The sequence below is a fragment of the Macaca fascicularis genome, chromosome 18, assembly GCF_037993035.2.
Source record: "Macaca fascicularis isolate 582-1 chromosome 18, T2T-MFA8v1.1".
Lineage (NCBI taxonomy): Eukaryota > Metazoa > Chordata > Mammalia > Primates > Cercopithecidae > Macaca > Macaca fascicularis.
Window position 1 is genome coordinate 10474882 of NC_088392.1, and position 16076 is coordinate 10490957.

General features: G+C 39.6%; 1 protein-coding gene and 1 long non-coding RNA gene across 15 annotated transcripts in view; both read left to right on the forward strand.

Moving 5' to 3' along the window:
* Nucleotides 1-5923, forward strand: part of LOC135968204 (uncharacterized) — a 66685-nt gene extending 60762 nt beyond the window's left edge. The window contains exons 2-3 of one of the 2 annotated variants that reach the window (XR_010582800.2): nt 418-495; nt 5792-5923. This is a non-coding gene — a long non-coding RNA (uncharacterized lncRNA). Of the gene's footprint in view, nt 1-417; nt 496-2820; nt 2953-5791 lie in introns of those variants that run through there. The other variant, XR_010582802.2, reaches the window with a different exon arrangement.
* Nucleotides 5924-7534: 1611 nt separating this feature from the next.
* The window catches only part of RTTN (rotatin), a 193793-nt gene continuing 185251 nt past the window's right edge, over nt 7535-16076 (forward strand). For 9 of the 13 annotated variants that reach the window (XR_012427194.1, XR_012427193.1, XR_012427192.1 and 6 more), the window contains exons 1-6: nt 7535-7606; nt 7944-8131; nt 8998-9175; nt 11311-11400; nt 13758-13848; nt 15527-15641. Coding sequence is in view for 8 of the 13 variants with exons in the window: in XM_065533638.1 (XP_065389710.1) it covers nt 7576-7606; nt 7944-8131; nt 8998-9175; nt 11311-11400; nt 13758-13848; nt 15527-15641 (693 nt within the window). In the remaining 5 variants the exon portion in view is untranslated. Of the gene's footprint in view, nt 7862-7943; nt 8132-8997; nt 9176-11310; nt 11401-13757; nt 13849-15526; nt 15642-16076 lie in introns of all 13 variants that reach the window. The other 4 variants (XM_074022620.1, XM_074022621.1, XM_065533639.1 and 1 more) reach the window with 2 other exon arrangements.

Consider the following 16076-nt stretch of genomic DNA (forward strand, 5'->3'; position numbering starts at 1 on the left):
GTTCATCTATTTTTTTGCTTATGTTTATGCTGTCAGACATAAGAAATCATTGCTTAATTCACAAAGATTTATGCCTATGGTTTTTTTTTTAAAGTTTATAATTTAGCTCTTGCAGTTAGCTCTTTGATCTATTTTGAATTAATTTTGCATATGGTGTGAGGTACAGATCCAAATTCCTTCTTTTGCATGTGGATAGCCAGTTATCCCATTTGTTGAAAAGGCTATTCTTTCTCCAAGAGTTGTCTTGGTGCACTAGTTGATAATCAATTGACCACAAGTGTGAGGGTTTATTTCTGGATTTCAATTCTATTCCATTATCTGTCCTTATACCAATATTGCACTGTTTTGAATACTGTAGCTTTGTAATATATTTTGAAATTCAGAAGTATAAATTACCTAATTTTGTTCCTTTTCAAGATTGTTTTGGTCAGTCTGATTCCCTTGACTTCCACACGAAGACGAGGACAATCTTATACATTTCTACTAGAAAGGCAGGTGGGTATTTGATAGAAATTGCTTTGAATCTGTAGTTCAATTTTGGGGGTATTGCCATCTTAACAATACTAAATCTTCCAATGCATGATACAGGATGTCTTTCAATTTATTTAAATAATATTTAATTGCTTTCCATAATGTTTCATAATTGTCAGTGCAGAAGTCTTTCATTATTGTGTTAAACTTATTCCTAAGTATTTTATTATGTTTGATGTTATTGGAAATTGAATTATTTTCTAAATTGGACTTTTGGATTGTTTATTGCTAGAGTATAGAAAAAGAATTGATTTTGTATATTGATCTTGCATTCTGCAATCTTGCTAAAGTCTTTTCTTTGCTCTAATAGTTTCTTTGTAAATACCTTAGGATTTTTTTTTCTTTTTTTTGAGATGGAGTCTCACTCTGTCACCCAGGTTGGAGTGCAGTGGTACCATTTCAGCTCACTTCAATCTCTGCCTCCCAGGCTCAAGTAATCCTCCCACCTTCCACCTCAGCCTCCCAAAGAGCTGGGACCACAGGCACATGCCACCACTCCTGGCTAATGTTTTTTTTTTTTTTGTATTTTTGGTAGAGACGAGGTTTCACCATGTTGCCCAGGCTGGTCTTAACCTGAGCTCAGATGATCCACCTGCCTCAGCCTCCCAAAGTGCTGGGATTATAGGCATGAATCACCATGCCCAGTCGGATTTTCTATATATAAGGTGATGTCAATTACATATATAAATTTTCTTTTTTTCTAAACTGGATGCTTTTTATTTCTTTTTCTTGTTTAGTTACCCTGGATAACACTTCCAGTACAATGCTGAATAGATGTGGTGAAAGTAGACAACTTTATCTGCTTCTCCCCTTTTATAATTAAGACAACTATTTTTTAAATTGTGAAAAGAAAGCAGGGCTCGAATCATGTTGCTCTAATTGAAATGGAACGTGAATATATCTTGTTTCAATCCTTCCACTTTAAAATGGCATAAAATATGTATTAACTTTCTATTTTGGTGTTGAGAGAATAAATTAGAATTTGATGATACCCTTAAAAATTAAATATGTGAATTCATAGGACAAAGTTATGGGGCATGATTAGGAAAATTCATAAGTGAGGGATGAAACCTTGGGTCATTTTTCCTTCCTAGAGGTCAGAATTATTAATAAATCATGACCTTTATTCTGAAAGAAGTAAGACTGGGATGCCAGTGACTTTTCCAGAAGACACACAAAACGTATGCCTGCCCTGGGGACAATGAATAACTTCTACACATGTATTGGTTTGAGCCCCCTTTGTTTAGGAATCCTGCTTGCTTGCTCTTTTTTTTTTTTTGAGACAGAGTCTCGCTCTGTTGCCCAGGCTGGAGTGCAGTGGCTGGATCTCAGCTCACTGCAAGCTCCGCCTCCTGGGTTTACACCCTTCTCCTGCCTCAGCCTCCCGAGTAGCTGAGACTACAGGCGCCCGCCACCTCGCCCGGCTAGTTTTTTGTATTTTTTTAGTAGAGATGGGGTTTCACCGTGTTAGCCAGGATGGCTTGCTCTTTTTATACGACGTTTTCATAAATAAATTATGATCCCAGTTAATGTAAAAGTAGGTTGTAAAAGGATTTCCCTCTTGGGCCAATAATCTCTCCCTTCTGAAGAATGAGAAAAAAAGTATCAGAGTGCTGCCTTCCCCCTTTTTCTGTTGCTGGAAATGTTGTTTGGATATGGCTGCACAAATAAATGGCAGTAAGGTTGTGGGCCCCTCTGCTCTGCAAGCCTCCATCACTTAAGTAGCAAAGTTGTGTCTGGGGTGTAAGATCCCTCTGATGAAGGGAGTGTCTACCTTGTAGTTACACTCACAGATAGTACTTGAACATGGTTTGACATTGCATTAGATTCCTAGAAAGGGAGGGACCTCCAAGTTTGACAGGTGTTAAAACAGACTATTATTTGTAGTAACTACTTATTACGGGAGGTCTTGGAACACATGCTTTCTCTAAATCATCTCCTTTGGCCCCCAGGCAGTCCTATTAGTAGGTACTATTATTAATCTTAATTTTTACTTGTGGAAGCTGAGGCTTAGCAGGTAAAGACATATCAGCTTTTTTTTTTCTTCCCTCTGTGCAAGATTCTTTTCCCTCATTTTCGGTGAATAGCATACCTTTTTAACTGGAAGTATTCTGCCCCACTTTCTGTAACTCTGATATAATTTTAATAATTATAATATCCTGCCCTGCTATTCAGAGAGTGTGAACAAATAACTTAGGATCAGGTAATCTCCTAATGGTGATCCTGATTAGGTTCTTATCATAGATTTTATATCTGGATGTTCAGAGAGAAGCTTTCTTTTTCTTCTAGAGTCGTTACATGGGAAGACGGAAGTCTGGACCACAATCTTCTCTTCCTCTACATTTTGAGGAAATTCTGCCTGTAATAGAAGAGAAAGATACAGACACACTGAAAAAATCAAAGCCGAGAGACGAATAAAAAATATTGGTATTCTTTTGAGTCTCTGAGGCTAGATCCACTTCTAGAGTGAGACAATAAATAACCCATTTTTGCTTACTTGCTTGACTTACAGCTTTGTTATTTGCAACCAAGAAAGTTAATTAGCTTGCCCACAGTTGTGCGATTAGGGAAGCTGCAACGCTGCTTTTAAATCCGTGTCTGTCTACCTCCAAAGCTTGTGCTCCACACAATATTTTTAGCTTATACTGCTATGAACCAGATATTTCCAGTTGGTCAAATATTAACAGAAAGGGTATAAAATGCACATGATCACAACTGACAGACCAGCCAAATATAACCACAGATATGAAAACTCATGTCCACAGTGTGAGGAAGAGCAAAAATGTATGTCTTTTCCAAGAGAAAAAAAGCATTTCATTTCCCCCCAGAATAAATTCCTACAGATAGTAATATGAGTTCTTAGGAGAGTAACTATTTCCTGTGACTCTGGGTATAAATATCTTATCTAATATAAATGATCTGATTCAGCACACTGAGGCAATGACTGTCAGTGATTTTACAGGTATGACCAAGAGGTTGATGATGAATCAGATTCAGGTGGAAATAGTGGAATCGGTAGATAACTAGATAGCAGAATTTGACCTCTGCCTTTGGGTTCATGTTTCCTTAATGTCCTGTAGCTTGTGATCATAGCAAATCTCAACATATAACAGCTCTATCCATGACCCCTTTCCCAATCCATGCATATATCACCAGTTGAGTGACCATCATTTATCATCATGTGAAATTGAACATAAATTTTTATACATAGCATTTAAATAAATACAACAAAAACCATTGTAAATACAAGAAGAAAATTACATAGTTTTCTGTACATCCACACAGATATCTATTGCCCGTTTTTTTTTCAAGTTCACTTAAAATCTTTGACCTTAACATTCAAATTACAAAAGGCCCAGTTGCTGACTCTGATATAATAAAAGTTGAAATTAATAACTAAAGTGTATGTAAGAAAGACTTGGTGATTAAAGATCTCCTTTCTACGTGGGATCTTGGGTAAAATAGAAAGTATCAACATAGCAGTTTCAGATTGGTTGAGAACAAAACCTTACAAATCGAAACTCATGATACACGATTAAAAGTTTTTTTACATGCGGCCCGGCGCGGTGGCTCAAGCCTGTAATCCCAGCACTTTGGGAGGCTGAGACAGGTGGATCACGAGGTCAGCAGATCGAGACCATCCTGGCTAACACGGTGAAACCCTGTCTCTACTAAAAAAAAAATACAAAAAACTAGCCGGGCGAGGTGGCGGGCGCCTGTAGTCCCAGCTACTCGGGAGGCTGAGGCAGGAGAATGGTGTAAACCCGGGAGGCGGAGCTTGCAGTGAGCTGAGATCCGGCCACTGCACTCCAGCCTGGGCAACAGAGCGAGACTCCGTCTCAAAAAAAAAAAAAAAGTTTTTTTACATGCAAATTTATGGACTTAAAATTCTCTATAACTAAAAAAGAAAGAATGTAAAGTAAACAACATGACCTTTAGCTTAAGAACCTTCTGTAGCTTAAGAAGTTAAAAAAAGAACAGCAAAACACACTTAAAGAAGGATGCAGGCTGGGCACAGTATGTAATTCCAGCATTTTGGGAGGCCAAGGCAGGAGGATCACTTAAGGTCGGGAGTTTGAGACCAATCTGGCCAACATGGCGAAAACCCGTCTCTACTAAACATACAAAAATTAGCTTGGTGTGGTGGTGCATGCTTATAATCCCAGCTACTCGTGAGGCGGAGGCAGAAAAATCGCTTGATCCTAGGAGGTAGAGGTTGCAGTGAGCGGAAATCACGCCACTACACTCCAGCCTGGGCGACAGAGCGAAGTAATTGGTAAAAAAAAATACAGTTAATACACTAGAATATATGTGTGTGTTTTTAAATAGCAGAATTAATAAATTGAAGATTTTTTTTTAGGAAAAATTGACAAATCAAGTCTAATAGGAGAATAATTTATTTGCTTTGAATGTAATGAATAGGATATAATTATTTTTGTCTAATTACAGGAGCAATATATGCTCAACAATGAAAATAAAAGAAAATAAATGTTTATGTTGACCTTGGGTGCAACATAAGTAAAACCCTTTCATAGTTTGACCCCCATTTTACTTGTAACATGCTTATTTATTTATTTATTTATTTATTTTGAGACGGAGTCTTGCTATGTTGCCCAGGCTGGGGTGCAGTGGCCGGATCTCAGCTTGCTGCAAGCTCCGCCTCCCGGGTTTACACCATTCTCCTGCCTCAGCCTCCCGAGTAGCTGGGACTACAGGCGCCGCCACCTCGCCCGGCTAGTTTTTTGTATTTTTTAGTAGAGATGGGGTTTCACCGTGTTAGCCAGGATGGTCTCGATCTCCTGACCTCGTGATCCACCTGTCTCAGCCTCCCAAAGTGCTGGGATTACAGGCTTGAGCCACCGCGCCCGGCCGTAACATGCTTATTTTAAGTCAATGGATTTTTTATATTTCTTCCACAGTATTATCACTCCTTACCCACTGCATTTACAGTCTCATCATCTAAGATCGTTCATCTCAGAAATATCATTGACAAGTCATTTCTATTATTTTTCTGTACTGTTATGTTTTTTGACCTTGACACTTCAAATCTGTAATTAATACCTTCATGCCTGGATAACTACAGACACTCTGAGCTGGTGTAACTGGTTCCGCAGCGCCCACTGTGGTACACTATCCATCAGGAGATGTGGTCTTTGGGTCAAGGAATTCAGCCACTGTTACAATCTTGGCCAGGCAGGCTTAGGCATGGGCTAGTGGAATCTTGGTTTAATATCCGTGTCTCTTTCCTCCTACTTTCCAGTTTCCTGCTGATGTCTCCTATTGGCGGCAGCCAACTGGAAGCCAGAGGGCAAGGCAGCCTGGATAGTGCGGTCTTTTTGCCTGTTGAGGTCAGCTGATGAAGAGTTGGAAGAGTTGGAACCGCTAGAAGGTGGAATGGAGAATATCCAGCATGCTAGCAGCTCTCTCGCCCTTCCTCTCTTCTTCCTCGAGATAATATGGCCACCTTGAATTTTGTTCGTTTCCGGAATTTGACACACTCCCTCTGAGTTCTTGCATTTGCAAATACAGTTTTCTCTAGCAGGAATTCCCTTACCCAACTTCGTGTGGCAAACTCCTACTTACTCTTTAAGATCCAACTCAAATACCATCACTCTCTTATCTACACACAAGAGGAGGCAGCAGGGTACTATGAATAGAACAAAGAAACATCAGGTCAGGTCCTCAATCTGTTACTTGCTAGTTAACGTGACTGTGTGGGGGTACTTCTGTGATTCCTCTCCGGCAAAATAGGAATGGGAATACAGTAGGCCTCTGCTGTCCACTGGTTGCACACAGAGAATTCAACACACAGGGGATGGAAAATATTCGGGGGAAAAAACCCCACAATTGAAAATAACAATACAACAATTAAAAAATAGTATGAATAAAAAGTACAGTGTAACAACTATTTACATAGCATTTACATTGTATTAGGTATTGTAAGCAATCTAGAGATGACTTAAAAGTATACAGGAGGATGTGTGTAGGTTATATGCAAATATGACACCATTTTATAAAACAGACTTAAGCATGGGTGGATTTGGGTATTTACGGGGGTCCTAGAACCAATTACCTAGGGATACCGAGGGCCCACTTTACCTGCCTTGACATCCCTTTCCCCGGGAAAGTGAAAGGATCAGAGCGAGAAAATGCTCTCTAAAATGCAAATCATTTTCCAAATGTAATTTTGTTGTTGATCTTACCGCTGCTTTGAATTAAAAAAAAAAAAAAGAAAAAAAAATGATTTGCTCAGCTCGATTACTGTACACGGTGCAAAAAATCAACTTTGGTGGCATTCAGCAAATCATACACCCAAGTCCCGCCTTTATTTTCCTTTTTGCAGCCCGGTTTCTCTCTTCTGCTCATTCATACCCGCCCACCCCGCTTTTGTAGCTTGCTTGTTCATATCTGAACTTGGGTATCCAAAGGCACTGCTTGACTTTGCAGGTACATTTCACAGTTAAAGAGGGTCCGTCATTTAGTAGTCGGGGATGGGAAGAACTGTCACAAAGCAAAAGTCTACATTCTAAATCGTGAAGTTCTGGGAGCTGAGAATCATACTGGCAGGGCCAAGAACGAATCCGTCGCTGAGCGAGGAGGCGGGGCTCCTGTCGGGGCCTCTTGCAGCCCGCGCTGGGTTCCCGAATTCCCGCGCTGTAAGCCGGAACCCCAGGCCAGCGGGCGCCGCGGCGGGACCGGAGCTGGGTGCAGGACGCACGACCCAGCCAGAACTACAACTCCCGACGTGCGCGGCGGCCAACGCCGGTTCTACCCCTGCTTGTTGCTTTCTTTTTTTTTTTTCCCCTCTTCTTGCGACGGAGACTGCTGTCCAGGAAGTGCGCAGTAGTGATTCTAGAAAGGCTGGAGGCTCTCCTGGCGACGCGGGGCCCGCGAACGGCTCACGGAATGCCTCCTACTCCTAGTGAGCGCAGGCGTTGCGGAACCCACCGTCCCACAGGACGTGTTTCCGGGAGACATTAATTGTGGCCGGACTCAGTGGCGCGGCAGTTTAACTCTCCGGCGGCTGCCGATTGATGGGACGAGATGGTCCTGGCGGGGCTCATCAGGAAACTCGGTAACTGTCAGGTTGCCCCTCGCCTAAGGCACCCTCCCCTGCCCTGGCCACTTGCTGAGAATGGTCGTGTCACGTTTCCGCGGCCGGCCACTCCGCGACCGCTGCCTCTTTCGCCCCCGCTTTGCCCGGGTAGCCCTCGGGGACCCATCTCGGACTTTGTGTAAACTCCGCGGTTGGCGTCCCGAAGGCACCAGCGGCCTGCTTCTGAAAAAACTGGTTTATTCCATCTTCACGCCGCTCCTGCTCATAGCATAAGTAACGTAGTTTTAGAATGAAATCTGGGTGGGCGTCTCTTTGCAGTGGGGAACTAAAATAGTTTTGTGCCGTTCGTTGACAGGTCATCAGCTGGCCGAGATCAGGGAGCGCGCTCTCAAGAGTATTCTCTGCAAGATTGAGCACAACTTAATCTGCTACGCTGATCTCATTCAGGAGAGGCAACTTTTTCTTCATTTGCTGGAATGGTTCAATTTTCCGTCCGTTCCAGTGAAGGAAGAGGTTCTGAACTTGTTAAGCAGATTGGTTAAGGTAGGATCATTTTGAAATAAAATAATCAGACGAGTGACTGTTTCTTAGTCTTTTAATTGTAGCGTTTATTGAAAGTTAAATAATTGGGGTTAAAGGGTTTTTTTTTTTTTTAAAACAACCAGAGATGTTTAATTCATCTGGGTATATATTGCTCATCTTTTATTTGTGATACTGAATCCCACAGGGTCTCTGCCGTGTTCAGAAGTAACACAGAACTTCTTTTGAGTTTTGGTGTATTCTGATTTTTGGAGTTATCTTTGGAGGTTAATATTTGTATTCTGTTTTTATTTTCTGATATTTACATCTTAAAAATTAGATGTGTCAATATGAAAGGGAGCACGTTTAAAAATAATGTTACATAACCGTGATTCATAAATACTAATGTTAAGTTGCTTCCCCGTATGCTTTTAGATTGGTATTCTTATGCCTACCTCAAGAGTAGTTAGCTGTCAGGGTCAGATATCAAAGTGTAAGTTTAACCTTTCAAAACGAAATCACTGTACAACGGTAGAGGAATCTTACTACTTTGACATCATGGTAACCGGTTGGGGCTGGGACCAGAAGGTGAGCGTCAGTGGAAAAAAGTAACCCATTACAAAAATAAGAGTAGGGATTGATAATGTGCATTTCTAGTGTTCAGTGTGTTGGCTCATCTTTCATAAACGTTATCAAGTGTTGGTTGTATGTCTCTATGAGTATGTACTCCTCATGGAAGTGCCTTACTTCGGGGCAGAGCCATGAAGGGTTTGTTTTTCAGAAAAGGAACATCCGATATACCAAAAATAATTTTATGTTTTGATTGCTGTAAGTTAAAGTTTAGAGATTTTGATAGAGTTATTCTCAAGATCATCCTCTTCTTATTTTAGTATCCCCCAGCAGTCCAACATTTGGTTGACCTTGGTGCAGTAGAGTTCTTATCTAAGCTTCGGTCGAATGTGGAGCCGAATCTGCAGGCTGAAATTGATGACATTCTGGATGGACTTTTCATTCTTCCTTCGGAAGTTCCTGCACTGTCTTCTGCCTCATACCAGACCAATCAAACTGGTAACTCGTTGGAATCAACTTGAGGGATATCTGTTAAAATATAAATACGTTCATTCTAATGGTAAATTTTAAGGAAAGCAACGTTAGATTTTTTTTAAAAAGGATTTCTCCCACCTCCCTCAAACTTATTTTTCTTGTATTAACTTACATGATTTTGACCTTTTTCCCCTCTATTGTTAGTCAAAGGGTGGTACATTTGCATTAATTGCTTTTTTGGTCAGGCCTAAAGGATGCCAGTGACTTTGCTTTTATGAGACCAGTTTGACAGATTATTTGACAATAACAACGTATTTTTATTGAGCACAGGAGTGCTCAGACATTGTTCTTAGTGCTTTATATTTGTATTTTTGACCTTGTTCTTCATATAGGAGTGTAATGATACCTGTCCTAGCTCATGATTTTGTTGTGGGGACTAATCAAAACGACATAATGCAAGTATTTTTCTATGCTGCAGTCCATTATGATATACTAGTTAAAATCCGAGTCAAAGAGTCATGGATTTAAGTCCCAGTTCTGCTGCTGGTTGTGTGACCTTGGCTAAGGTAATTAACCCCTCCGGCTTCAGTTTTCTCATTCAAAAATTGGGATAATAAGAAAGAACACCGGGCCGGGTGTGGTGGCTCATGCCTCTAATCCCAGCACTTTGGGAGGCTGAGGCAGGTGGATCACCTGAGGTCAGGAGTTCAAGACCAGCCTGACCATCATGGTGAAACCCTGTCTCTACTAAAAATACAATACAAAAATTAGCCGGACATGGTGGCAGGCGCTTGTAATCCCGGCGACTGGGGAGGCTGAGGCAGGAAAATCACTTGAACCTGGCAGGCGGAGGTTGCAGTGAGCCGAAATCACTCCATTGCACTCCAGCCTGGGTGACAGAGCAAGACACTATCTCAGAAAGAAACAAAACAAAACACCTTTCTCATAGAATTGTCATGAGATTAAATGAGACAGTGTCTGTAAAGTGCTTAGCACAGGGCCCAGCATGTATTAAATGTAGCGATGTTGGCCGCTGTGCTGCTGCTGTTGTGCTGTTGTTAATGACTAGTACAGTGCCTTGCACATGGAATGCATTGGAGTTGATCTGAAGAAAAACATCTTCTTGCAATTTATGTAATGAGTAGTAAAAGTAAAAAAAAAAAAAAAAAGTTTTGATGCTTAACCTGTTAGACCATATTTTCTTCTCTGCCATTACCAGTTCTGTTACACCTTCAGCTTTGGGTACTGCTGTTCACAACAACAATAGCAGCTGTCATTTATTGAGTTTCGTTGTGGGGCATTGAATAAATTGATTTAAATACGTCATCTTGTTAAATCTTAAAACAGCCCTTTGAGATGTTATTTGTCTTACTCTATAGCTGAGAATAAAAATATAAAGTAACTTGCCCCACAGTACCCAGCTCTCTAACCTGTAGCAGATGCAGGATTCTAACACTGCTTTATCTGGCTCCCAAACCTGTGATTTTTAACAACATATTTCACAGTCTCTAAGACATCACAAATAGAGTCTTACATTATGAATTTTTCATCTAATTCCTTGCGGGTGAGAGTAGAGGAATAGTTTAGGGCTAATTGTTAGTTTTCTTTATTAGTATTAGGAACTACTGCCATGAAAACTTAAAATTACAAACTATAGTTTTAGCCTTTTCCTCATTCTCATTGCAGCTGAACTGCTGAACATATAATCGCGTGTTACAGGGAATTGTAAAGGTATTGAAAGATAATGTTTGACTCCTTTGTTTCTGACAACTTTCTTTTTAAGGTATGAATGAAAATTGAAGTGATCAGAAACTATATAATTGGAGTCAAGGGAGAGGGAGATGGATTAGGAAGTATAGAGGGATAGTCCTTGAATACTTTGTAGCAGATTCTTCCTGTACATTCTAACAAGTAACTGTGTTTGGCTCACAGTAAAAGTGAGAGGGAGAGAGCTCCTTCACTGGAAGTGGGCTCAATGTGCACATTTTTTCCTCTTTAGGCAGATAGATCATTCAGAAAAAAAACTGGACTGCTTTTTTTTTTTTTAATTTTTAAAATGATTCCAATACTTAAGAGAAAACATTACCATTTAAAGAAAATAAGTTTCACTTTTAGCAAATAAGGAATCAAGAATACAGTAATGTTTATTTTCTTTTCAGAATTGTCAAAAAACCCTGAAATCTTAACAGGATATTTTCCCCAAGACAAAAGTAATTTCCAGCAGATGGAAGTGCCGCCACGAACAGTGGGTGTGTATATGTCGGGAAGTAAATCCTGTTGTCTTGGGAAGTTGAAAATTAATGTGCTTTCTTCATTGTTGTGAGGATGTATTTTTACCAAACTTGAATGTTTCAGCACCAAACTACCATTAAGTGTTTTAGTTGTTTTAAGTTAGTTTAGGATATCGAGTCGAAATGGTAAAATTTTGTGTTATTCTAACCACGTTTGAGCAACTATGTAGATGGATGGTAGTAATAGCAGTAGTGTGTCGTGCTTACTGAACATGAGTTTTTTGAGGCATTGTGCCCTGCATTACACACGTGTCATCTCGTTTGTTCTCCAGCTTACCAATGGTACTATCTATCCTGTTACGCCAGCCAGAGACTGAAGGTCATTTTAGTTTCTTTTTTTCCCATTTCCTCAACACCCCGTTAATTAAAAAGTTCTGATTTAGAGCCCTCTTTCTGGAAGCTGGAATCTCATCTCCATCTTTTTGTATCTGGCTGTGTTCAGCCTCAGCTCACATGCCAGCCGCCTCATTAGAGAGACTTCCTGATGATTCTAGCCAGTGATCACTTCCTGTGTGTAGTTTTCTTCCTAACACAGTATTTTTTATTATTTTTGTTTTAAGTTTGATAATAGCCGTGAACATTGCTTAATTTTCAGAGTCTGGAACAATGCCAAAAAATGTATTAGGCACTCAGTATATATTCTTGGAAGGAATGAATGACTCCTCCTGGAGTCTCTCTGAGATTGGTATTATTCGTGACCACATTTTACTGATAAAGACCCTGAGACTAGAAAGGTTGAAAACTTTGTTCTTGGTGAGGCCGTTAGGAAATAATTAAGTAATCACGTACTTACCATTTTCTTGCCTGCGTAGTTAAGATGAAAAGGCTGTGTTCAAGAGTATATCTGCTGATGTCACGTATTCAAATGAACTCCATTTGGAAGCCTCTGTTATTAAAAAGCTTTCACGGAAACTCACAGGTGGAATAACAAGAAAGAATGGAAAACTTGTTAAGCCATTAGGATACTTTACCTTTTCATTCTGGAGAAGTTTTCCTTGGTGAGGCAGTTAGGAAATAGTTAAGTAATCACGTACTTACCATTTCCTTGCCTGCGTAGTTAAGATGAAAAGGCTGTGTTCAAGAGTATATCTGCTGATGTCACATATTTAAATGAACACCATTTGGAAGCCTTTGTTATTAAAAAGCTTTCATGGAAACTCACAGGTTTCCATGTGCATAACAAAGAATGGAATAACAAGAATAACAAGAAAGAATGGAAAACTTGTTAAGCCATTAGAATACTTTACCTTTCATTCTGGAAAAGTTTTGTTAGGCTTGCAGCAAGCTTTGTTTTTGAGGCCAGATGGCTGAGAGTCTTAATTCCATCAAGATGAGAGACATCTGAAGGGAGGGGAATCTCTAGGGTTGGTAAAGGATGGGTGTCTGAATGAAGCCGATGAAAACATGAAGAGGGATTGAGATTGTTACACTTTTATGTGAGTTGCAGTTTGTCTTGATTGACGGTCTGACTTATTTTGGTCACATTTTTACTGTGTGGTATAAGCCTGTCCTTCCCTCCACCCACCTCTCCTTATTTCCTTAGAAAGTAAACCCTGCTTTTATGTTAGCACTTTTGAAAGAAGTAACTATGCTATGTTTGGGAATTTAATAATACTGCTATCCACATTTAGCAATTCCATGCTCTTTTCAAAGCATTTGGCAGAAAGACTGCCATTTGGAAGGACTTATCTAGATGCTGTTTCTCAGTGTTGCCACCTTAACTTGTACTATATAAGATCTGTTAAAAATAACTTGCATGGGGATAGTTTAAAACTGTGTTGCTTTCTCAGATTTCTTTTAATCTTGTTTGAACACTGATATTTGTTTTTCGACCTTACGGTCTTCAAGTCATCTTCACAGAGGTTTAAAACACCTGACACCATATAGGATATTTGAACATGGCTAGATGTAGTGTATCATTATGTTTTATCATTTTTAATTTCTAAAAGTTAAGGTTTTCCCTAAATGTCAGTTCCTTTTATGTTGAATTTAAGTTTGATGTTCTGGTCAGCCACAGGGTAAAATAGAAAATTTAATGGAAACTTTATATGTCAGTCTGTATTGGATTGTGTTTAATGCTCTTCTTCTAGTACTTATTTTAATATAATATGAGTTCTGTTTAAATTATGAAATGAGAACTCTCTTATTTACTGTGACAGAACAAATTTCCTGCTGACCTTGTTTGGTATATTTTAGGTTACCGAGATGTAGCCTTTATTTTGGGACTTGTTTTAAAGGGAAAACTTACTTTTAACATTGTGAATCTGTCATCTCTTTATTCCTTGATACCTTAAGCTTTGCTATTCCATTGACAGTAAATCAGACTGTGAAGTGCTTGAAGTTTTCTACATTTCCTTGGCTACCCCTGACCACCACAGACAGACATGTCCTCTCCTCTAATGAAAGGTACGAAGCTTGATGTATTTTTCAGGTGTTTTTGTTCACTTATAGTCATTAAGTTTGATAGTTATTACAATATGTTTTACCAGGAAAAGATACTAGTGGCAGTGAAAAGTAGTAATGGTCATTTTTGAAAGATTTTTGTTTTTCAAAAAGCTAGCCAGAAAAAAATTCCTATTTGCTTTTAATCAATCTACACATCAAGTTTCTTTTATTTTATTTTTGAGACAGTCTCACTCTGTCACCCTGGCTGGAGTGCAATGGCACGATCTGGCTCAGTGCAACCTCCGCCTCCTGGGTTCAAGTGATTCTCATGCCGCAGCCTCCTGAATAGCTGGAATTACTGGCATGTGCCACCACGCTCAGCTAATTTTTGTATTTTTAGTAGAGACAGGGTTTCCCCATGTTGGCCAAGCTGGTCTTGAAGCCTTAATCTCAAGTGATCCGCCCCCCTTGGCCTCTCAAAGTGCTGAGATTACAGGTGTGAGCCACTGCATCTGGCCCAGGTTTCTTTTTGTGGTTGGAATCTCGTGTAGTCCTTGGTAACAGGAGTTTTCTCTTATTGGCCAGATTCTCTTTTTGGCCATTACTTATGCCCTTGATTAATAAAAATGGAAAATTAAACATAAATGTAGTCTTTTTGGCAGAATATATTTCAAAATGTGGGCTTCATTAGGAGACAAACTATGCCATGTGGATAAGGTTGGGTACCACTGATCCAATCTAATGTGATGACTGTTAATTGATTGCTACCCACAAGAGTAAATAGCTGATACATAGAAATTTGGAGAGTATTTTAATGTCCAGATTCACTTTGCACAATTTCATAAATGTCACAATACACAAGTTGTCTGCTTTTTTGGGGTATAAATCTGGAAAATAAAGACCAGTTTACTAGGACTAGATCCAGATTACAGGTGGATGCCATTAAATGATTTTTAATGATGACAGTTCTAAGAGTATCAGTGAATTCTCTTGGAACAACATATTCAGGAGGCAGAGTGCACATGGGAAAGGGTTAGAAGGTTGTATGATCTCTTAGTTTTGAGTCAGTCCCAAAGGCAGAGATGGTGATAATTTCTGATACATGCCTCTGGATAGTGAATGGTGTATTGTGTAATGGAACTGGGCTGAGAAAAGGGGTGTGATTTTTTGGGGGTGGGGAGTAAACAACTGCCAATCCTAGGTGGGCAGAAGTGGCTGGGTGTCCTCTGTATGGGATAAGAGGGGAGTCCTAATCTGATTCACCTTGAGTAGGGAAGATCAGTAAGGACTTTCATTCTTAGAATTTGCCTCTGTACTTTTGTTCTGTCTCATTTCTTAATTTAATTGGCAGATTTCCTAGAATTCTGTGCTCTTTGACCTCACTGAACTCATTTTGTAGCCTTAGGATAATCTCTGAGGGTACAGTGGTTAGTATGATGTCGTTCCTGCTCTTGAGAGGATCTAGCGGGGAGTGCAGAATCAACAGGCAGTTATAATATCACAAATAATGGACAAATGGAAGCAGCGCTGCCCTAGGGTTGTTTATTGGTTAGGGAAAAGATCTAGGAAGGCTTTTCTGGAGAAGTGAGATCTCAGCTGAGACCCGAAAGATTGTTAATGGAGTCATTGTGTCAGTAGGCTACTTAGAATTTGGAATAGATGAACTCTTCTTAAAAATGATTAACACTATGTTTTGTAGCTCTTTAAGAAGTAGTAACCACACTTTAATCTGGAACACCTGTGAACTATTGAAGGACGTTATCATGCAAGATTTTCCTGCTGAGATTTTCCTTCAAAGGCCAAAAATTGTTCAGGTCAGTGCCCTCCTTAATTGTTTTAGATTTTGAACTAGAGAACTTTTTGCAATAAAGCAAATTTTGCAGAGTAGGAGTTCTTGGGAAGGAACTTTGTACTCACATTTTTAAAAAGTGAAGTATTTGGCTATTTAAAACACGTATTCACTAACTTAGGTGGATAGTTATAGTTCTTCCAATAGTAGTAGTTTCATTTGACACTTGCAGTACAGTTCGGCCACCTTGAGTTACCATTTATGGATCACCTAAAGGGTAGAGTAGACTTTGGACATTGAGATTGTGCAGGAGCCCTTATTAAAAGTAAGAATAACATTGCTTCTTGGGTATCTAGTTTATTTAACACACAGTGCTACATGCTGTAGCATGTATAACGTGAAAATACAGTAGCACTGAATAACAGATGAATTATTTTCTTTTTTCTAGTTTATTGCTTAT